The 14907-nt window shown below is 46.8% G+C and overlaps 1 protein-coding gene across 4 annotated transcripts in view; it reads left to right on the top strand.

Moving 5' to 3' along the window:
* The window catches only part of SHANK3 (SH3 and multiple ankyrin repeat domains 3), a 691108-nt gene that overhangs the window by 668631 nt on the left and 7570 nt on the right, over positions 1-14907 (top strand). Inside the window, exon 23 of one of the 4 annotated variants that reach the window (XM_063926633.1) lies at positions 6310-6731. The exons of the other annotated variants lie outside the window; for them this stretch is intronic. Within the exon in view, the coding sequence (XP_063782703.1) occupies positions 6310-6358 (49 nt within the window). The 3' untranslated portion in view covers positions 6359-6731. Of the gene's footprint in view, positions 1-6309; positions 6732-14907 lie in introns of those variants that run through there. 4 annotated transcript variants of the gene reach the window in all.

Genomic DNA, 14907 nt, shown 5'->3' with positions numbered 1-14907 from the left:
TCTTTTAATATGAACCAACCTATTGTCGTGCCTGTGGCTACACGGGACTTGGAGGATTCCGAGTCCCTGGATGTGGTCCGGGCTTTGAAGATTTATGTGACCAGAACAGCTAGGATCAGGAAGACTGAAGCTTTGTTTGTTCTGTATGCGGCCAACAAGGTTGGCGCTCCTGCTTCAAAGCAGACTGTTGCTCGCTGGATCTGTAACACGATTCAGCAGGCGCATTCTTCGGCAGGATTGCCATTGCCTAAATCGGTTAAGGCCCATTCCACTAGGAAGGTGGGCTCTTCTTGGGCGGCTGCCCGGGGGGTCTCGGCACTACAACTGTGCCGAGCTGCTACTTGGTCGGGGTCAAACACCTTTGCAAAGTTCTATAAGTTTGATACCCTGGCTGAGGAGGACCTCCTGTTTGCTCAATCGGTGCTGCAGAGTCATCCGCACTCTCCCGCCTGTTTGGGAGCTTTGGTATAATTCCCATGGTCCTTACGGAGTCCCCAGCATCCTCTAGGACGTTAGAGAAAATAAGATTTTACTTACCTGTTAATCTATTTCTCGTAGTCCGTAGAGGATGCTGGGCGCCCGTCCCAAGTGCGAACTTCTTCTGCAAGACTTGTATATAGTTATTGCTTACATAAGGGTTATGTTATAGTTGATCGGGTTTGAACCGAGGCTATGTTATTGTTCATACTGTTAACTGGGTAGTTTATCACAAGTTATACGGTGTGATTGGTGTGGCTGGTATGAATCTTGCCCTTAGATTTACAAAAATCCTTTCCTCGTACTGTCTGTCTCCTCTGGGCACAGTTTCTCTAACTGAGGTCTGGAGGAGGGACATAGAGGGAGGAGCCAGTGCACACCCAGAATCCAAAGCTTTCTTAAAGTGCCCTATCTCCTGCGGAGCCCGTCTATTCCCCATGGTCCTTACGGAGTCCCCAGCATCCTCTACGGACTACGAGAAATAGATTTACCGGTAAGTAAAATCTTATTATTATCCTGGTCCTAAGGAGACCGCCTTCTGCTCCCTCCATTAGAGATTGGTTTAAGAGGATTGATTATTACATGGATATGAGAGCATTATCTCCTCACTGGGCAAACCTATGAAGATTTTAGTAACCTGGATAGTTGCAATGAGAAACTATTCTCTAACAGTACAGGATTGCTGTGTCCAGCTCCCAAGACTGACACCATTGCAAACATGTTGCATTGCTAGGACTGCTCCCTTGGGTAAATATAAACATTATTTCCAAGACCACTAGCAAATTGTTTGCCACCAATCTCAACTTTTATACAGATGTAGGCAATTAATTGTCTTGGTAGAATAAAAAACGGGAATTGCTGACAAAGTTGCTGCATGTCTGCCACTCACTTCAGGACCAAATATTGAGCCTGATTCAGATGTGGTTGTTCTGGCGATTGCTGTTGCTATCTTGTGCCGTTCGCAATTGTGATTATATGCTAATATGGGCAGAAGCTAATCTGAGCATAGGGACGCCCACTGCTGTCACATAATTTCAACAGCGTATAAATGCTGCTACATTGCTACCATCGTCACAGACCGGGCCTCTGAAGACGCGCAGACTGCGCTTGTCTCCTGGGAAGCTAACTGAGATGCCTTGTTGCGACTACCCTTTTGCGACTACCATCGCATTTCAATCGCTGTGCATGCACACTGCAGCTCAGACGCATGCGCAGTAAGAAACCGGCTGATTTGCTTGCAACAGCCGCTTTGCAAACATATCTGAAATATGCCGATTATTCTAATAAAAACGCTTCTTTAGTGCATCCACCAAACATGCCTGGAGCTCTAAAACAGGGAAGAATCTCAGACAAATACAACCTCTTTAAAGGTATTCATCTCACAGTAGCAGGGCCGTAACTAGGATGGGGCTAAGGGGGCATGCGCCCCGGGTGCAGGATTTGAGGGGGCGCCAAGGAGTTACAGAGGAGCAGGGTTTGTTTGTGTATTTTTTTACCGTCAGTTCTGTGCTGCTACATTGAGACAGCAGACAGCTCCAAGGGCAATGTATCTGACCCACCTGTCTGCCCGCAGCTGGCTCCGACGCTGTGCTAGTGAGCTTCAGTACCTGGGATCTCTCCTATGTCGGCTACTGTCTTAAACTGTCTTCTTTGCCATGCAATGCTGCGACTAGCGTGCGGTGCACTATGCAAGCTATAGAAGCACACTGTGCTTCCAGTCAGAGCCGGACTTAGGCATAGGCAAACTAGGCAAATGCCTAGGGCATTTGGTATGTTTAGGGGCACCAGCAGCTTCTGCTGATTAAAATGATATGCAGCATGCCTATATTCTGTATGTGACTGCGGCTGTATCTGCATACGAAATGCTACGTTGCAGTGTATTCCTGGAAATCACTGTAATGTAGCATTTCGTATGCAGATACAGCCGTAGTCGCACACAATAGAGGCATGCCGCATATCATTTTAATCAGCAGAAGCTGCTGGTGCCCCTAAACATACCAAATGCCCTAGGCATACCAAATGCCCTAGGCATTTGCCTAGTTTGCCTATGCCTAAGTCCGGCTGCTTGTGCATCCTAGCTACATAGTAATGCAAATAATATTATGCATTTTCATAAACAAAAGGCACCCGACATTAGCAGAGCTGCCAGCTGACTCATGCCAGGCATCTCCTGCAGAACTAGCTGTGGTGCTAGGGGGCACCAGCCAAAATCTTGCCTAGGGCACCATATTGGTTAGGGCCGGCTCTGCTCCCAGTTAGCAGTATCAACCTCCGCTTTGCCTCCCAGATAGGGGGATTTGGTGTAGCTTAAAAGGGGGTGTAATGCAGTGATGTAGTGTACCATATAGGGTATGTAGTGTAGTAATGTATTGCAGTATATAGGGGCATGTAGTGCATTAATGTGGTGTAACATATAAGGGGATGTAGTGTAGTGATGTAGTGTAGCATATAGGGTATGTAGTGCAGTGCATAGGGGCATGTAGTGTAGTAATGTAGTTCAGCGTATAGGGGATGTAGTATAGTGATGTAGTGCAGTGGATAGGGGCATGTAGTGCAGTGATAAAGTGTTATGATATAGGGGGTCTTTCAGACCTGATCGCTCGCCAGCGTTTTTTGCAGCGCTACAATCAGGTCAGAACTGCGCATGCGTATGCACCACAATGCACAGGCGTGTCACAGGGGTACAAAGCGGTTCGTTGCTCTGCGATGGGTTTTTGTGAAGAATCCATTTGCATGGCCGATCGCAAGGTGATTGACAGGAAGAAGGCGTTTGTGGGTGGCAACTGCCCATTTTCTGGGAGTGTTTGGAGAAACGCAGGAGTGTCCATACGTTGCTAGGTCGAGTGTCTGACGTTAGTTCCAGCCCCAGACAGGTTGAAGTGATCGCAGCTACTCAACTGCTCAAATTTTTTTAGTACAGCTCGGCTGCACATGCGAGCGCACACTTGCAAAGTTAAAATACACTCCCCAGTGGGCGGCGACTATGCGATCGCAGGACTTCAAAAAACAGCTAGCGAGTGATCAACTCTGAATGACCCCCATAGTGCAATGTATGGGGACACACAGAGGAGCATGTAGTTGAACACGCTGGAGGTGCATGTGACACATAGGGCATTTGAGGCACATAGCGGAATATTGTCCAGTAGTATCCCCGTTTTTCAAAATGTTTGATAATCTGATTATTTTAGTCTGATAGTTTTTTTTTTTTTTGTGGGGGGCGCCAAATTACTGCCTTGCCCCGGGTGACGAAAATCCTAGTTTCGGCCCTGACAGTAGTAAGATGGTTAATGAGGACTATTGCACCAAATTGGTCTTGTTTTATTGTTAAATCCCTGTTTTCTTTTAAAGATCTGTGGATTCCTGTTTTGTATTTGTTTCCACCTCTTGTCCCAGATTCCAAATATTAACTATATATTTATCCAGTGTGGGTTTAGTTCTACCTCTTGAGGATATGTGGACATTTTTGTGGGGTGTTGTTGCAATTTTGAGTAATTCCAATAGTGTACTGAGAATCTGAATTTACTTTGAAATGATCTTCTTGATATTCTCATATTATATGGGTTGCTCTGCAAATCAGCTAACAATGATGCTGTAGGTTGAATTTCTGCAGTAAATGAATGCTCAGTAGGTGATCTGTTCCTTTATACAAGTTGCCAGGAAGCATTTGTCAATGACATTTGATATCCTATGTTATAGTAGTAGTGGCATATTGATGTACCCTGCCAGTCTATGAGAGTTCGCAAGGGATGCAGTTAAAATGGCGCTGGATGGGATCCCGGCGGTCGAAATACTGACACTGGAATCCAAACCAACAGCATGTACCCGGCGTTGAAATACCGATCAGGGTCGGGATACCAGCGTCAAAATGCCGACAGCGGGAGTCCTGAAGGTAGTTCCAGCAGGACGCACTTGCATCATGCCGCGGGGTTAGGGAGGTTAGGTTTAGGCATTAGAAGGGGGGTTAGAGTTAGGGTGCAGGGACAGGAAGGTTAGGGTTAGGTTCCGGGGAGGGAGGGTTAAGTTTAGGTACTTAAAGAGGAGGTTATGGCTAAGCTCCAAGCGGGGAATGTTAGGTTTTGGCAGCAGGGAAGGTTAGGGTTAGGCACCACCGAGGAGGGTTAGGGTTTGGCACCCACAACGGAGGGTTAGAGTAGGGGGCAGGTGAGGGTTAGGGTACTTTTACAGGGACTGATGGGATTCTGATGGTTGGGATGCCATTGACCACCGGCATCCCGTCCATCGGGATATCATACTGTACCTGTTAGCAATACTCCTTTGTTACACATGTAACAGATTTAAGGTTGCAAGCTTTTAGGAGTACTTAGATTTCTTACACAAGCAAGTGTCACATATTTATAAACACATGATTATAATGCAGACCAAATACTGCACAGTGCACATATGAAAACAACTTCCTATTATGATAGCTATCCAAGTGATGTACAACATCCCTGTTGTGACCTAGAAGAATGTGACACTACTCCCTCTGCAGTGTAGAACCTACTGTATGCACAAATTTATTCCATTACTCTCTGAAGCATTCTACATATACGTCTACATATACGTACCTACAACAAGGCCAGAAATCTGGGCATCTTTGTGCCCTGTATTTCTTTAAACCACATAGAGTGCACAGTGAAGATTGATGCCAGTTCCTGCAGATAAACATTGGCAGATCATCAGCCTGGACATCCTACATACTAATCCCTTTTGTTGGCTTAGAAAAAGAGCAAATAGATGACAGAAAACATCCATCAGGGACTGGAGCTGGAAACAACGTTTTAAAATGTCACTAATTTGTATTTACATTATTTATTTGTTGTAGTGTTTGACTGCTTGTGGTTGTTTTTGAGTTTGTAGAAAATTGATGGATCTCATGCAAAAATACCAATGCTCCGGAAGCTTAATCTGAATTAAAAGATTGTTTGGCATCTGATACTCCCTGTGCCATCCCAATCCAATTAGCGGGAATTCAGCCGCACGTGAATCCCCAAGAGTGTACTTTTCCTCGCAGCTATGTGTACAGGTTTTTTAAAATACCATTATTGCAGAAGCCAAAATTAGTCCAATATGAAAAGATAAAACATTAATCTAAAAATGTTCTGCTCCCATAAAGTTTTAATATAAAGCAACTTATGTATTAGATGTTGAGATACTTTCAGAAAATATTTACAGATGTGTCCTATACTCCAAGCCTCAATGCGCCATGTGGCACGAGACGCCTGGCATGAATGAGCTGCATCAAGTGGTCTAGCATTGGGGGTCATTCCGAGTTGTTCGCTCGTTGCCGATTTTCGCTATGCTGCGATTTGTTGCAAAATGCGCATGCGCAAGGCACGCAGGGCGCATGCGCTTAGTTATTTAACTAAAAACTTAGCAGTTTTGCTGTGGATCCTGCGGCGCTTTTCAATCGCACTGCTGATCGTGAATGATTGACAGGAAAGGGGCGTTTCTGGGTGGTAACTGAGCGTTTTCCGGGAGTGTGCTAAAAAATGCAGGCGTGTCAGGGAAAAACGCGTGAGTGTCTGGAGAAACGAGGGAGTGGCTGGCCGAACGCAGGGCATGTTTGTGACGTCAAACCAGGAACTAAACGGACTGAGGTGCTCGCAATCTGTGAGTAGGTCTGGAGCTACTCAGAAACTGCAAAGAATTATTTAGTAGCAGTTCTGCTAATCTTCCGTTCGCAATTCTGCTAAGCTAAGATACACTCCCAGAGGGCGGCGGCCTAGCGTGTGCAATGCTGCTAATAGCAGCTAGCGAGCGAGCGAGCGAACAACTCGGAATGAGGGCAATAGTGACTTTTTATTTTTTTGTGTCTTAATTGCATTGCAGACGCAGTGAAACAATAATCAGTCCTAGAGGCACTGGACTGCAGCTTTAACTGCACAGGAATTAGTCTTAAACACGTACAGAGTCACAGATGATGCACAATGGAACTTGGCGAGAGTCGAGAGAGAAGCCACAGCCGCTATATCGTAGGACTTCATATACAGATTCAGAATCATTGGCATACACATCTACAAATGTCACACATAGCAATGATCAGTGCTGTCTAGCTAAGTCATTTTGTTAATTCAAGTTGTTGTATTAGTGTGAATAAGACACACAATTTAAACGTGTGACCTGGCGCACCAATGAATTGAAATTATTTACATTTGTGTGAGAACTACCAAAGGCCTAGGGTACAGCAATGCCACATAATAAATAAATAAATATATATATATATATATATATATATATATAATTATAATATATTAACTTCTCAGTTGCTGTTTTGTTAACAGTGATATAGCATGGGTGCCCAACTGTTGTCTAGTAAGCTGTTTGCTGAACTACATCTCCCATGAGTTCTCTTAGTTACACTGAGTATACTGTATGTATAGTACAACTGACAGGAGTGGTGGGTTTAGTCATATGATTAGAGTCATAGCTAGTTATTGCTTAGTAAATATCAATAATTGATTTAAATAAAAAAAATGGGTCTCTAGAGGGGTCAGAAGGATCTTTGGAGGAAATGTATAAAGACCCATGCTTTGCTGCCACTGTGCTCCATTCAGTTAATAGAAGGGACCAGAAATCTCTTCAGATGACAGCTCATTAAAGCTGTATGTGTTATAACAAGCTCCATTCTCTCAATTCTCCCCTAGCTCACTTTTCTATCCACAGGTCTTTCATATTTTTCTATCCATTACTTTATTTTTAAAAACGTAAAGTAATATTTTTATTACTAAAATTTTTCTACAACACATACTTTGTCCCATGTGCCAAAATTGTCCTGTCACTATCCCTCCGAGCTATTGCTTTTTTCTGCCTCTATGCCATTGGCCCATTCCTGGCTCCAACACCCTCTGCTGCAGTAATGCATCCCCTGCTGACGCACGCCATGTCATCCTGTCTCTTCATCAACCATGTTGGTTGTGATTGGAGTTAATCATGAAGTTAATCACCAACAAAGGATGGGCATTGAATTGCTCCTGTGTACATACCCTTAGGCAAATGCTTTATTTATTTCAACCCACACTTTGCAGAACCAGATTAACAATGGGACGGATGGAGCTCCAGCTCCAGGCCTCCACATTAAAATAGGCCCATCATAATGGCAGCATGATTATGACCAGCCACCCAGCTGGCCACACAGTCAGCCATAAATCATTAAAATTAAAATAGTTTTTCTAGTTTTCTCAGAAATTATGCAATTTTTGTGTATTTTATGTACTTGGGAAACAGGCTGATAGTGTAGGGGGTGTATACACCCACATGGCTCTGACCACACCCACACAGCACTTGTCACAGCTCCACCCCTTCTAACAGTAGACCCTTGAACATTTTCAGCTCCAGGCCCAAGTGGTTTTAATTCAGCCCTGACACTATGGTATAGTATCTTAATACATTGGCATGGTACTAATCAAAGATTCAACTTTGATTAATGTTTTTTGTTTGTTTTTTTACATCACCTAGTGTTTTGCAATTTAAGAAATAATAGATATAGTATTTTTTGAAAATACTATATGCAACATATATACAATCTATGCCAGAGGTTTTGATCACCAATCCTCAACTACCCCCAATAGGTCATGTTTTCAGGATTTCTTTTATTATACACAAGTGAGTTCATCTGTTTTGCTTCATTGCACACCCTGCACCCATTATTTTTAATACTTACCCTCTGGAGTACTACGGCACAGCAGCAGTGCTGCAGAAATCCCTGGGGAAATGGCACTGAGCCATTTTCCCCGTGTTTCGCGCATGCGCAGTAGGAAAATCATTGAGAAAATGGCCGCTGCACCATTTTCCTGGAGATCTGCACATGCACTCCAGACTCTGGGACAGCGCTAGGGTCCCCTAGTTACCCTAGTGCCTAGAGCTACAGCGCTGCCGCCGGCTAGAGAGGAGGGGGCCCAAATGGAGCCTGCACATGGGTCTCCTCCTCTCTAGATACGCAGCTGCAAATACTGTATAATACATAGTCTCCAACAAGCTGTATTTTATAAGAAATAATAAGAATTTACTTACCGATAATTCTATTTCTCGTAGTCCGTAGTGGATGCTGGGAACTCCGTAAGGACCATGGGGAATAGCGGCTCCGCAGGAGACTGGGCACAAAAGAAAAGCTTTAGGACTACCTGGTGTGCACTGGCTCCTCCCCCTATGACCCTCCTCCAAGCCTCAGTTAGGATACTGTGCCCGGACGAGCGTACACAATAAGGAAGGATTTTGAATCCCGGGTAAGACTCATACCAGCCACACCAATCACACCGTACAACTTGTGATATGAACCCAGTTAACAGCATGATAGCAGAGGAGCCTCTGGATAGATGGCTCACAACAACAATAACCCGATTTGTTAACAATAACTATGTACAAGTATTGCAGATAATCCGCACTTGGGATGGGCGCCCAGCATCCACTACGGACTACGAGAAATAGAATTATCGGTAAGTAAATTTTTATTTTCTCTGACGTCCTAGTGGATGCTGGGAACTCCGTAAGGACCATGGGGATTATACCAAAGCTCCCAAACGGGCGGGAGAGTGCGGATGACTCTGCAGCACAGAGTGAGAAAACTCCAGGTCCTCCTCAGCCAGAGTGTCAAATTTGTAAAATTTCACAAAAGTATTTGACCCTGACCAAGTAGCAGCTCGGCAAAGTTGTAAAGCCGAGACCCCTCGGGCAGCCGCCCAAGATGAGCCCACCTTCCTTGTGGAGTGGGCTTTTACAGATTTTGGCTGTGGCAGGCCTGCCACAGAATGCGCAAGCTGAATTGTACTACTAATCCAGCGAGCAATAGTCTGCTTAGAAGCAGGAGCACCCAGTTTGTCGGGTGCGTACAGGATAAATAGCGAGTCAGATTTTCTGACTCCAGCCGTCCTGGAAACATATATTTTCAGGGCCCTGACAACGTCCAGCAACTTGGAGTCCTCCAAGTCCTTAGTAGCCGCAGGTACCACAATAGGCTGGTTCAGATGAAACGCTGAAACCACCTTTGGGAGAAATTGAGGACGAGTCCTCAATTCTGCCCTGTCCGTATGAAAAATCAGGTAAGGGCTTTTACAGGATAAAGCCGCCAATTCTGACACACGCCTGGCTGAAGCCAGGGCCAACAGCATGACCACTTTCCATGGGAGATATTTTAAGTCCACAGTGTTGAGTGGTTCAAACCAATGTGATTTTAGGAAACCCAAAACAACATTCAGATCCCAGGGTGCCACTGGAGGCACAAAAGGAGGCTGTATATGTAGCACTCCCTTAACAAACGTCTGGACTTCAGGCACTGAAGCCAGTTCTCTCTGAAAGAAAATCGACAGGGCCGAAATCTGGACCTTAATGGATCCTAATTTTAGGCCCATAGACACTCCTGCTTGCAGGAAATGCAGGAATCGACCCAGTTGAAATTCCTCCGTCTGGGCCTTTTTGGCCTCGCACCACGCAACATATTTCCGCCAGATGCGGTGATAATGCTTTGCGGTTACATCCTTTCTGGCTTTTATCAAAGTAGGGATGACTTCGTCTGGAATGCCTTTTTCCTTTAGGATCCGGCGTTCAACCGCCATGCCGTCAAACGCAGCCGCGGTAAGTCTTGGAACAGACAAGGTCCCTGCTGGAGCAGGTCCCTTCTCAGAGGTAGAGGCCACGGGTCCTCTGTGAGCATTTCTTGAAGTTCTGGGTACCAAGTCCTTCTTGGCCAATCCGGAGCCACGAGAATAGTTCTTACTCCTCCCCGCCGTATAATCCTCAGCACCTTGGGTATGAGAGGCAGAGGAGGGAACACATACACTGACTGGTACACCCACGGTGTTACCAGAGCGTCCACAGCTATTGCTTGAGGGTCCCTTGACCTGGCGCAATACCTGTCCAGTTTTTTGTTGAGGCGGGACGCCATCATGTCCACCTTTGGTTTTTCCCAACGGTTTACAATCATGTGGAAGACTTCTGGGTGAAGTCCCCACTCTCTCGGGTGGAGGTCGTGCCTGCTGAGGAAGTCTGCTTCCCAGTTGTCCACTCCCGGAATGAACACTGCTGACAGTGCTATCACATGATTTTCCGCCCAGCGAAGAATCCTTGCAGCTTCCGCCATTGCCCTCCTGCTTCTTGTGCCGCCCTGTCTGTTTACGTGGGCGACTGCCGTGATGTTGTCCGACTGGATCAGCACCGGCTGACCTTGAAGCAGAGGTCTTGCTTGGCTCAGAGCATTGTAAATGGCTCTTAACTCCAGGATATTTATGTGAAGTGATGTCTCCAGGCTTGACCACAAGCCCTGGAAGTTTCTTCCCTGTGTGACTGCTCCCCAGCCTCGCAGGCTGGCATCTGTGGTCACCAGGACCCAGTCCTGAATGCCGAATCTGCGGCCCTCTAGAAGATGAGCACTCTGCAACCACCACAGGAGAGACACCCTTGTCCTTGGGGACAGGGTTATCCGCCGATGCATCTGAAGATGCGATCCGGACCATTTGTCCAGCAGGTCCCACTGGAATGTTCTTGCGTGGAATCTGCCGAATGGGATTGCTTCGTAGGAAGCCACCATTTTTCCCAGGACCCTTGTGCATTGATGCACTGATACTTGGCCTGGTTTTAGGAGGTTTCTGACTAGCTCGGATAACTCTCTGGCTTTCTCTTCCGGGAGAAACACCTTTTTCTGGACTGTGTTTCCAGAATCATCCCTAGGAATAGAAGACGTGTCGTCGGGATCAGCTGCGATTTTGGGATATTGAGAATCCAACCGTGCTGCCGCAGTACTACTTGAGATAGTGCTACTCCGACTACCAACTGTTCCTCGGATCTTGCCCTTATCAGGAGATCGTCCAAGTAAGGGATAATTAAAACTCCTTTCCTTCGAAGGAGTATCATCATTTCGGCCATTACTTTGGTAAAGACCCGGGGCGCCGTGGACAATCCAAACGGCAGCGTCTGAAACTGATAGTGGCAGTTCTGTACCACAAACCTGAGGTACCCTTGGTGAGAAGGGTAAATTGGGACATGGAGGTAAGCATCCTTGATGTCCAGAGACACCATATAATCCCCTTCTTCCAGGTTCGCGATCACCGCTCTGAGTGACTCCATCTTGAATTTGAACCTCTGTATGTAAGTGTTCAAAGATTTTAGATTTAAAATAGGTCTCACCGAGCCATCCGGCTTCGGTACCACAAACAACGTGGAATAATACCCCTTTCCCTGTTGCAGGAGGGGTACCTTGATTATCACCTGCTGAGAATACAGCTTGTGAATGGCTTCCAATACTGCCTCCCTGTCGGAGGGAGACGTCGGTAAGGCAGACTTTAGGAAACGGCGGGGGGGAGACGTCTCGAATTCCAATTTGTACCCCTGAGATACCACCTGAAGGATCCAGGGGTCCACTTGTGAGTGAGCCCACTGCGCGCTGAAATTCTTGAGACGGGCCCCCACCGTGCCTGAGTCCGCTTGTAGAGCCCCAGCGTCATGCTGAGGACTTGGCAGAAGCGGGAGAGGGCTTCTGTTCCTGGGAACTGGCTGTTTGCTGCAGCCTTTTTCCTCTCCCTCTGCCACGGGGCAGAAATGAGGAGCCTTTTGCCCGTTTGCCCTTATGGGGCCGAAAGGACTGCGCCTGATAATACGGCGTCTTCTTATGTTGAGAGGCTACCTGGGGTAAAAATGTGGATTTCCCAGCAGTTGCCGTGGACACTAGGTCCGATAGACCTACCCCAAATAACTCCTCCCCTTTATAAGGCAATACTTCCATATGCCTTTTGGAATCAGCATCACCTGACCACTGCCGCGTCCATAACCCTCTTCTGGCAGATATTGACAGCGCACTTACTCTTGATGCCAGTCGGCAAATATCCCTCTGTGCATCACGCATATATAAAAATGCATCTTTTAAATGCTCTATAGTCAGTAATATACTGTCCCTATCCAGGGTATCAATATTTTCAGTCAGGGAATCCGACCAAGCCACCCCAGCACTGCACATCCAGGCTGAGGCGATTGCTGGTCGCAGTATAACACCCGTGTGAGTGTATATACATTTTAGGATATTCTCCTGCTTTCTGTCAGCAGGTTCCTTAAGGGCGGCCGTATCAGGAGACGGTAGTGCCACCTGTTTAGACAAGCGTGTGAGCGCTTTATCCACCCTAGGTAGCGGGCGTTTTAGAGCCCCTGATGGTCTTTGAGACGCCTGGACAGGCACAAGCTGAGTAGCCGGCTGTCTCATGTCATCAACCGTCTTTTGTAAAGAGCTGACACTTTCACGTAATTCCTTCCATAAGCCCATCCACTCAGGTGTCGACTCCCTAGGGGGTGACATCTCCATTATAGGCAATTGCTCCGCCTCCACATCATTTTCCTCCTCATACATGTCGACACAGTCGTACCGACACACAGCACACACACAGGGAATGCTCTGATAGAGGACAGAACCCCACTAGCCCTTTGGGGAGACAGAGGGAGAGTATGCCAGCACACACCAGAGCGCTATATATATGTTGGGATAACACTATACAGAGTGTTTTTCCCCTTATAACTGCTGTTTATATTATACTGCGCCTAATTAGTGCCCCCCCCTCTTGTTTTACCCTTTTCTGTAGTGCAGGACTGCAGGGGAGAGTCAGGGAGACGTCCTTCCAGCGGAGCTGTGAAGGAAAATGGCGCCAGTGTGCTGAGGAGATAGGCTCCGCCCCCTTCTCGGCTGACTTTTCTCCCGCTTTTTTCAGGAATCTGGCAGGGGTTAATATACATCCATATAGCCCTGGGGGTTATATGTGATGTATTTTAGCCAGCCAAGGTGTTCATATTGCTGCTCAGGGCGCCCCCCCCCCCCAGCGCCCTGCACCCATCAGTGACCGGAGCGTGTGGTGTGCATGAGGAGCAATGGCGCACAGCTGCAGTGCTGTGCGCTACCTTGGTGAAGACTGATGTCTTCTGCCGCCGATTTTCCGGACTTCTTCTTGCTTCTGGCTCTGTAAGGGGGGCGGCGGCGCGGCTCTGGGACCGGACTCCGAGGCTGGGCCTGTGTTCGGTCCCTCTGGAGCTAATGGTGTCCAGTAGCCTAAGAAGCCCAAGCTGGCTGCAAGCAGGCAGGTTCGCTTCTTCTCCCCTTAGTCCCTCGATGCAGTGAGCCTGTTGCCAGCAGGTCTCACTGAAAATAAAAAACCTAAAACTAACTTTTCCTAAGAAGCTCAGGAGAGCCCCCTAGATTGCACCCAGCTCGGTCGGGCACAAAAATCTAACTGAGGCTTGGAGGAGGGTCATAGGGGGAGGAGCCAGTGCACACCAGGTAGTCCTAAAGCTTTTCTTTTGTGCCCAGTCTGCTGCGGAGCCGCTATTCCCCATGGTCCTTACGGAGTTCCCAGCATCCACTAGGACGTCAGAGAAATGTACGATAAGAAATAATGAAGAAGGTCTTCCTGTAGAGTTAGCAGCAGGACATGGAATTGCTCATCTTACTGTTTCTACCACACTGCACATGCTGCACCCATTTCTTTAATACTTACCTCTCTGGAGTCTTTCAGCAGTAGTGCTCCAAAATCACTGGAGAAATGTCCGTTGCGACATTTTCCCGGAGAATTACGCATGGCCAGTAGTCTCAACACCACTAGCACTCAGTAATATGCTACCGGCTAGAGGGGAGGGGGCCCAGATGGAGACTGCACACCGACCCCCTTCCACTCTCTTAATACATCCCTTCCTATGTATGCGCTAGATGCACAAGTAGGATCTGTTGCATATAATTCGGTGTGTTGGAGATATGCATATTCTGTTGTCAGGGAAACGCTGATCCTTTATTATTATTTACTTTTATTTCTAAGACACCTCGAAGTGTCTGCAGCGACTCACAGGGTAAACATAGAAACATTTCACAGCAACAGAGCATCAGAAAATATGCAACAGCTGATGATAGCAGTTCTAGAGATGAGCGGATTCGGTTTTACTCGGTTTTACTCGGTTCTCAAAACCGAATCTTATTGGCTATCCAAAACATGTGACATCCGTGAGCCAATTAGATGCCGTTTTGAGAACCGAGTAAAACCGAGTAAAACCGAACCCGCTCATCTCTAGCATAGCACAAGTACCAAACAATCATACAACACCACAGACTGGGTAGGACAGATAATAGGGGTAAAGGTAGGGAAAGTCACTGAAGCTTGAATGAGCATGCAGTGACGCAGGTGGGAGTTCATGCAGCACTCAGTAATACTTTACCCAACATATGGATGAGCAAGCAGTGTCAGAGTTGCAGAAGGGGAGAAGGAGACAAGGGAGCGGAGCACTGGTAACATGGAGTATGCTAAGGAAGTACAAGTCTGATAAGATTCCCACCCACATACTAAGGGGAAGCAGTGAACAGCTGAAGGGGGAACTGGATGGTGGAGGGGTAGCGTAGAAGAGTATTAAATTATTAGGAGGACTGGCAAGCTTTAATAAAAAGGTGTGTTTTAGGAATGGTAACACTGGCAGAGA

The sequence above is a fragment of the Pseudophryne corroboree genome, chromosome 6 (assembly GCF_028390025.1).
Source record: "Pseudophryne corroboree isolate aPseCor3 chromosome 6, aPseCor3.hap2, whole genome shotgun sequence".
Classification (NCBI taxonomy): Eukaryota; Metazoa; Chordata; class Amphibia; order Anura; family Myobatrachidae; genus Pseudophryne; species Pseudophryne corroboree.
This window is presented reverse-complemented; position numbering and strand designations above follow the sequence as displayed.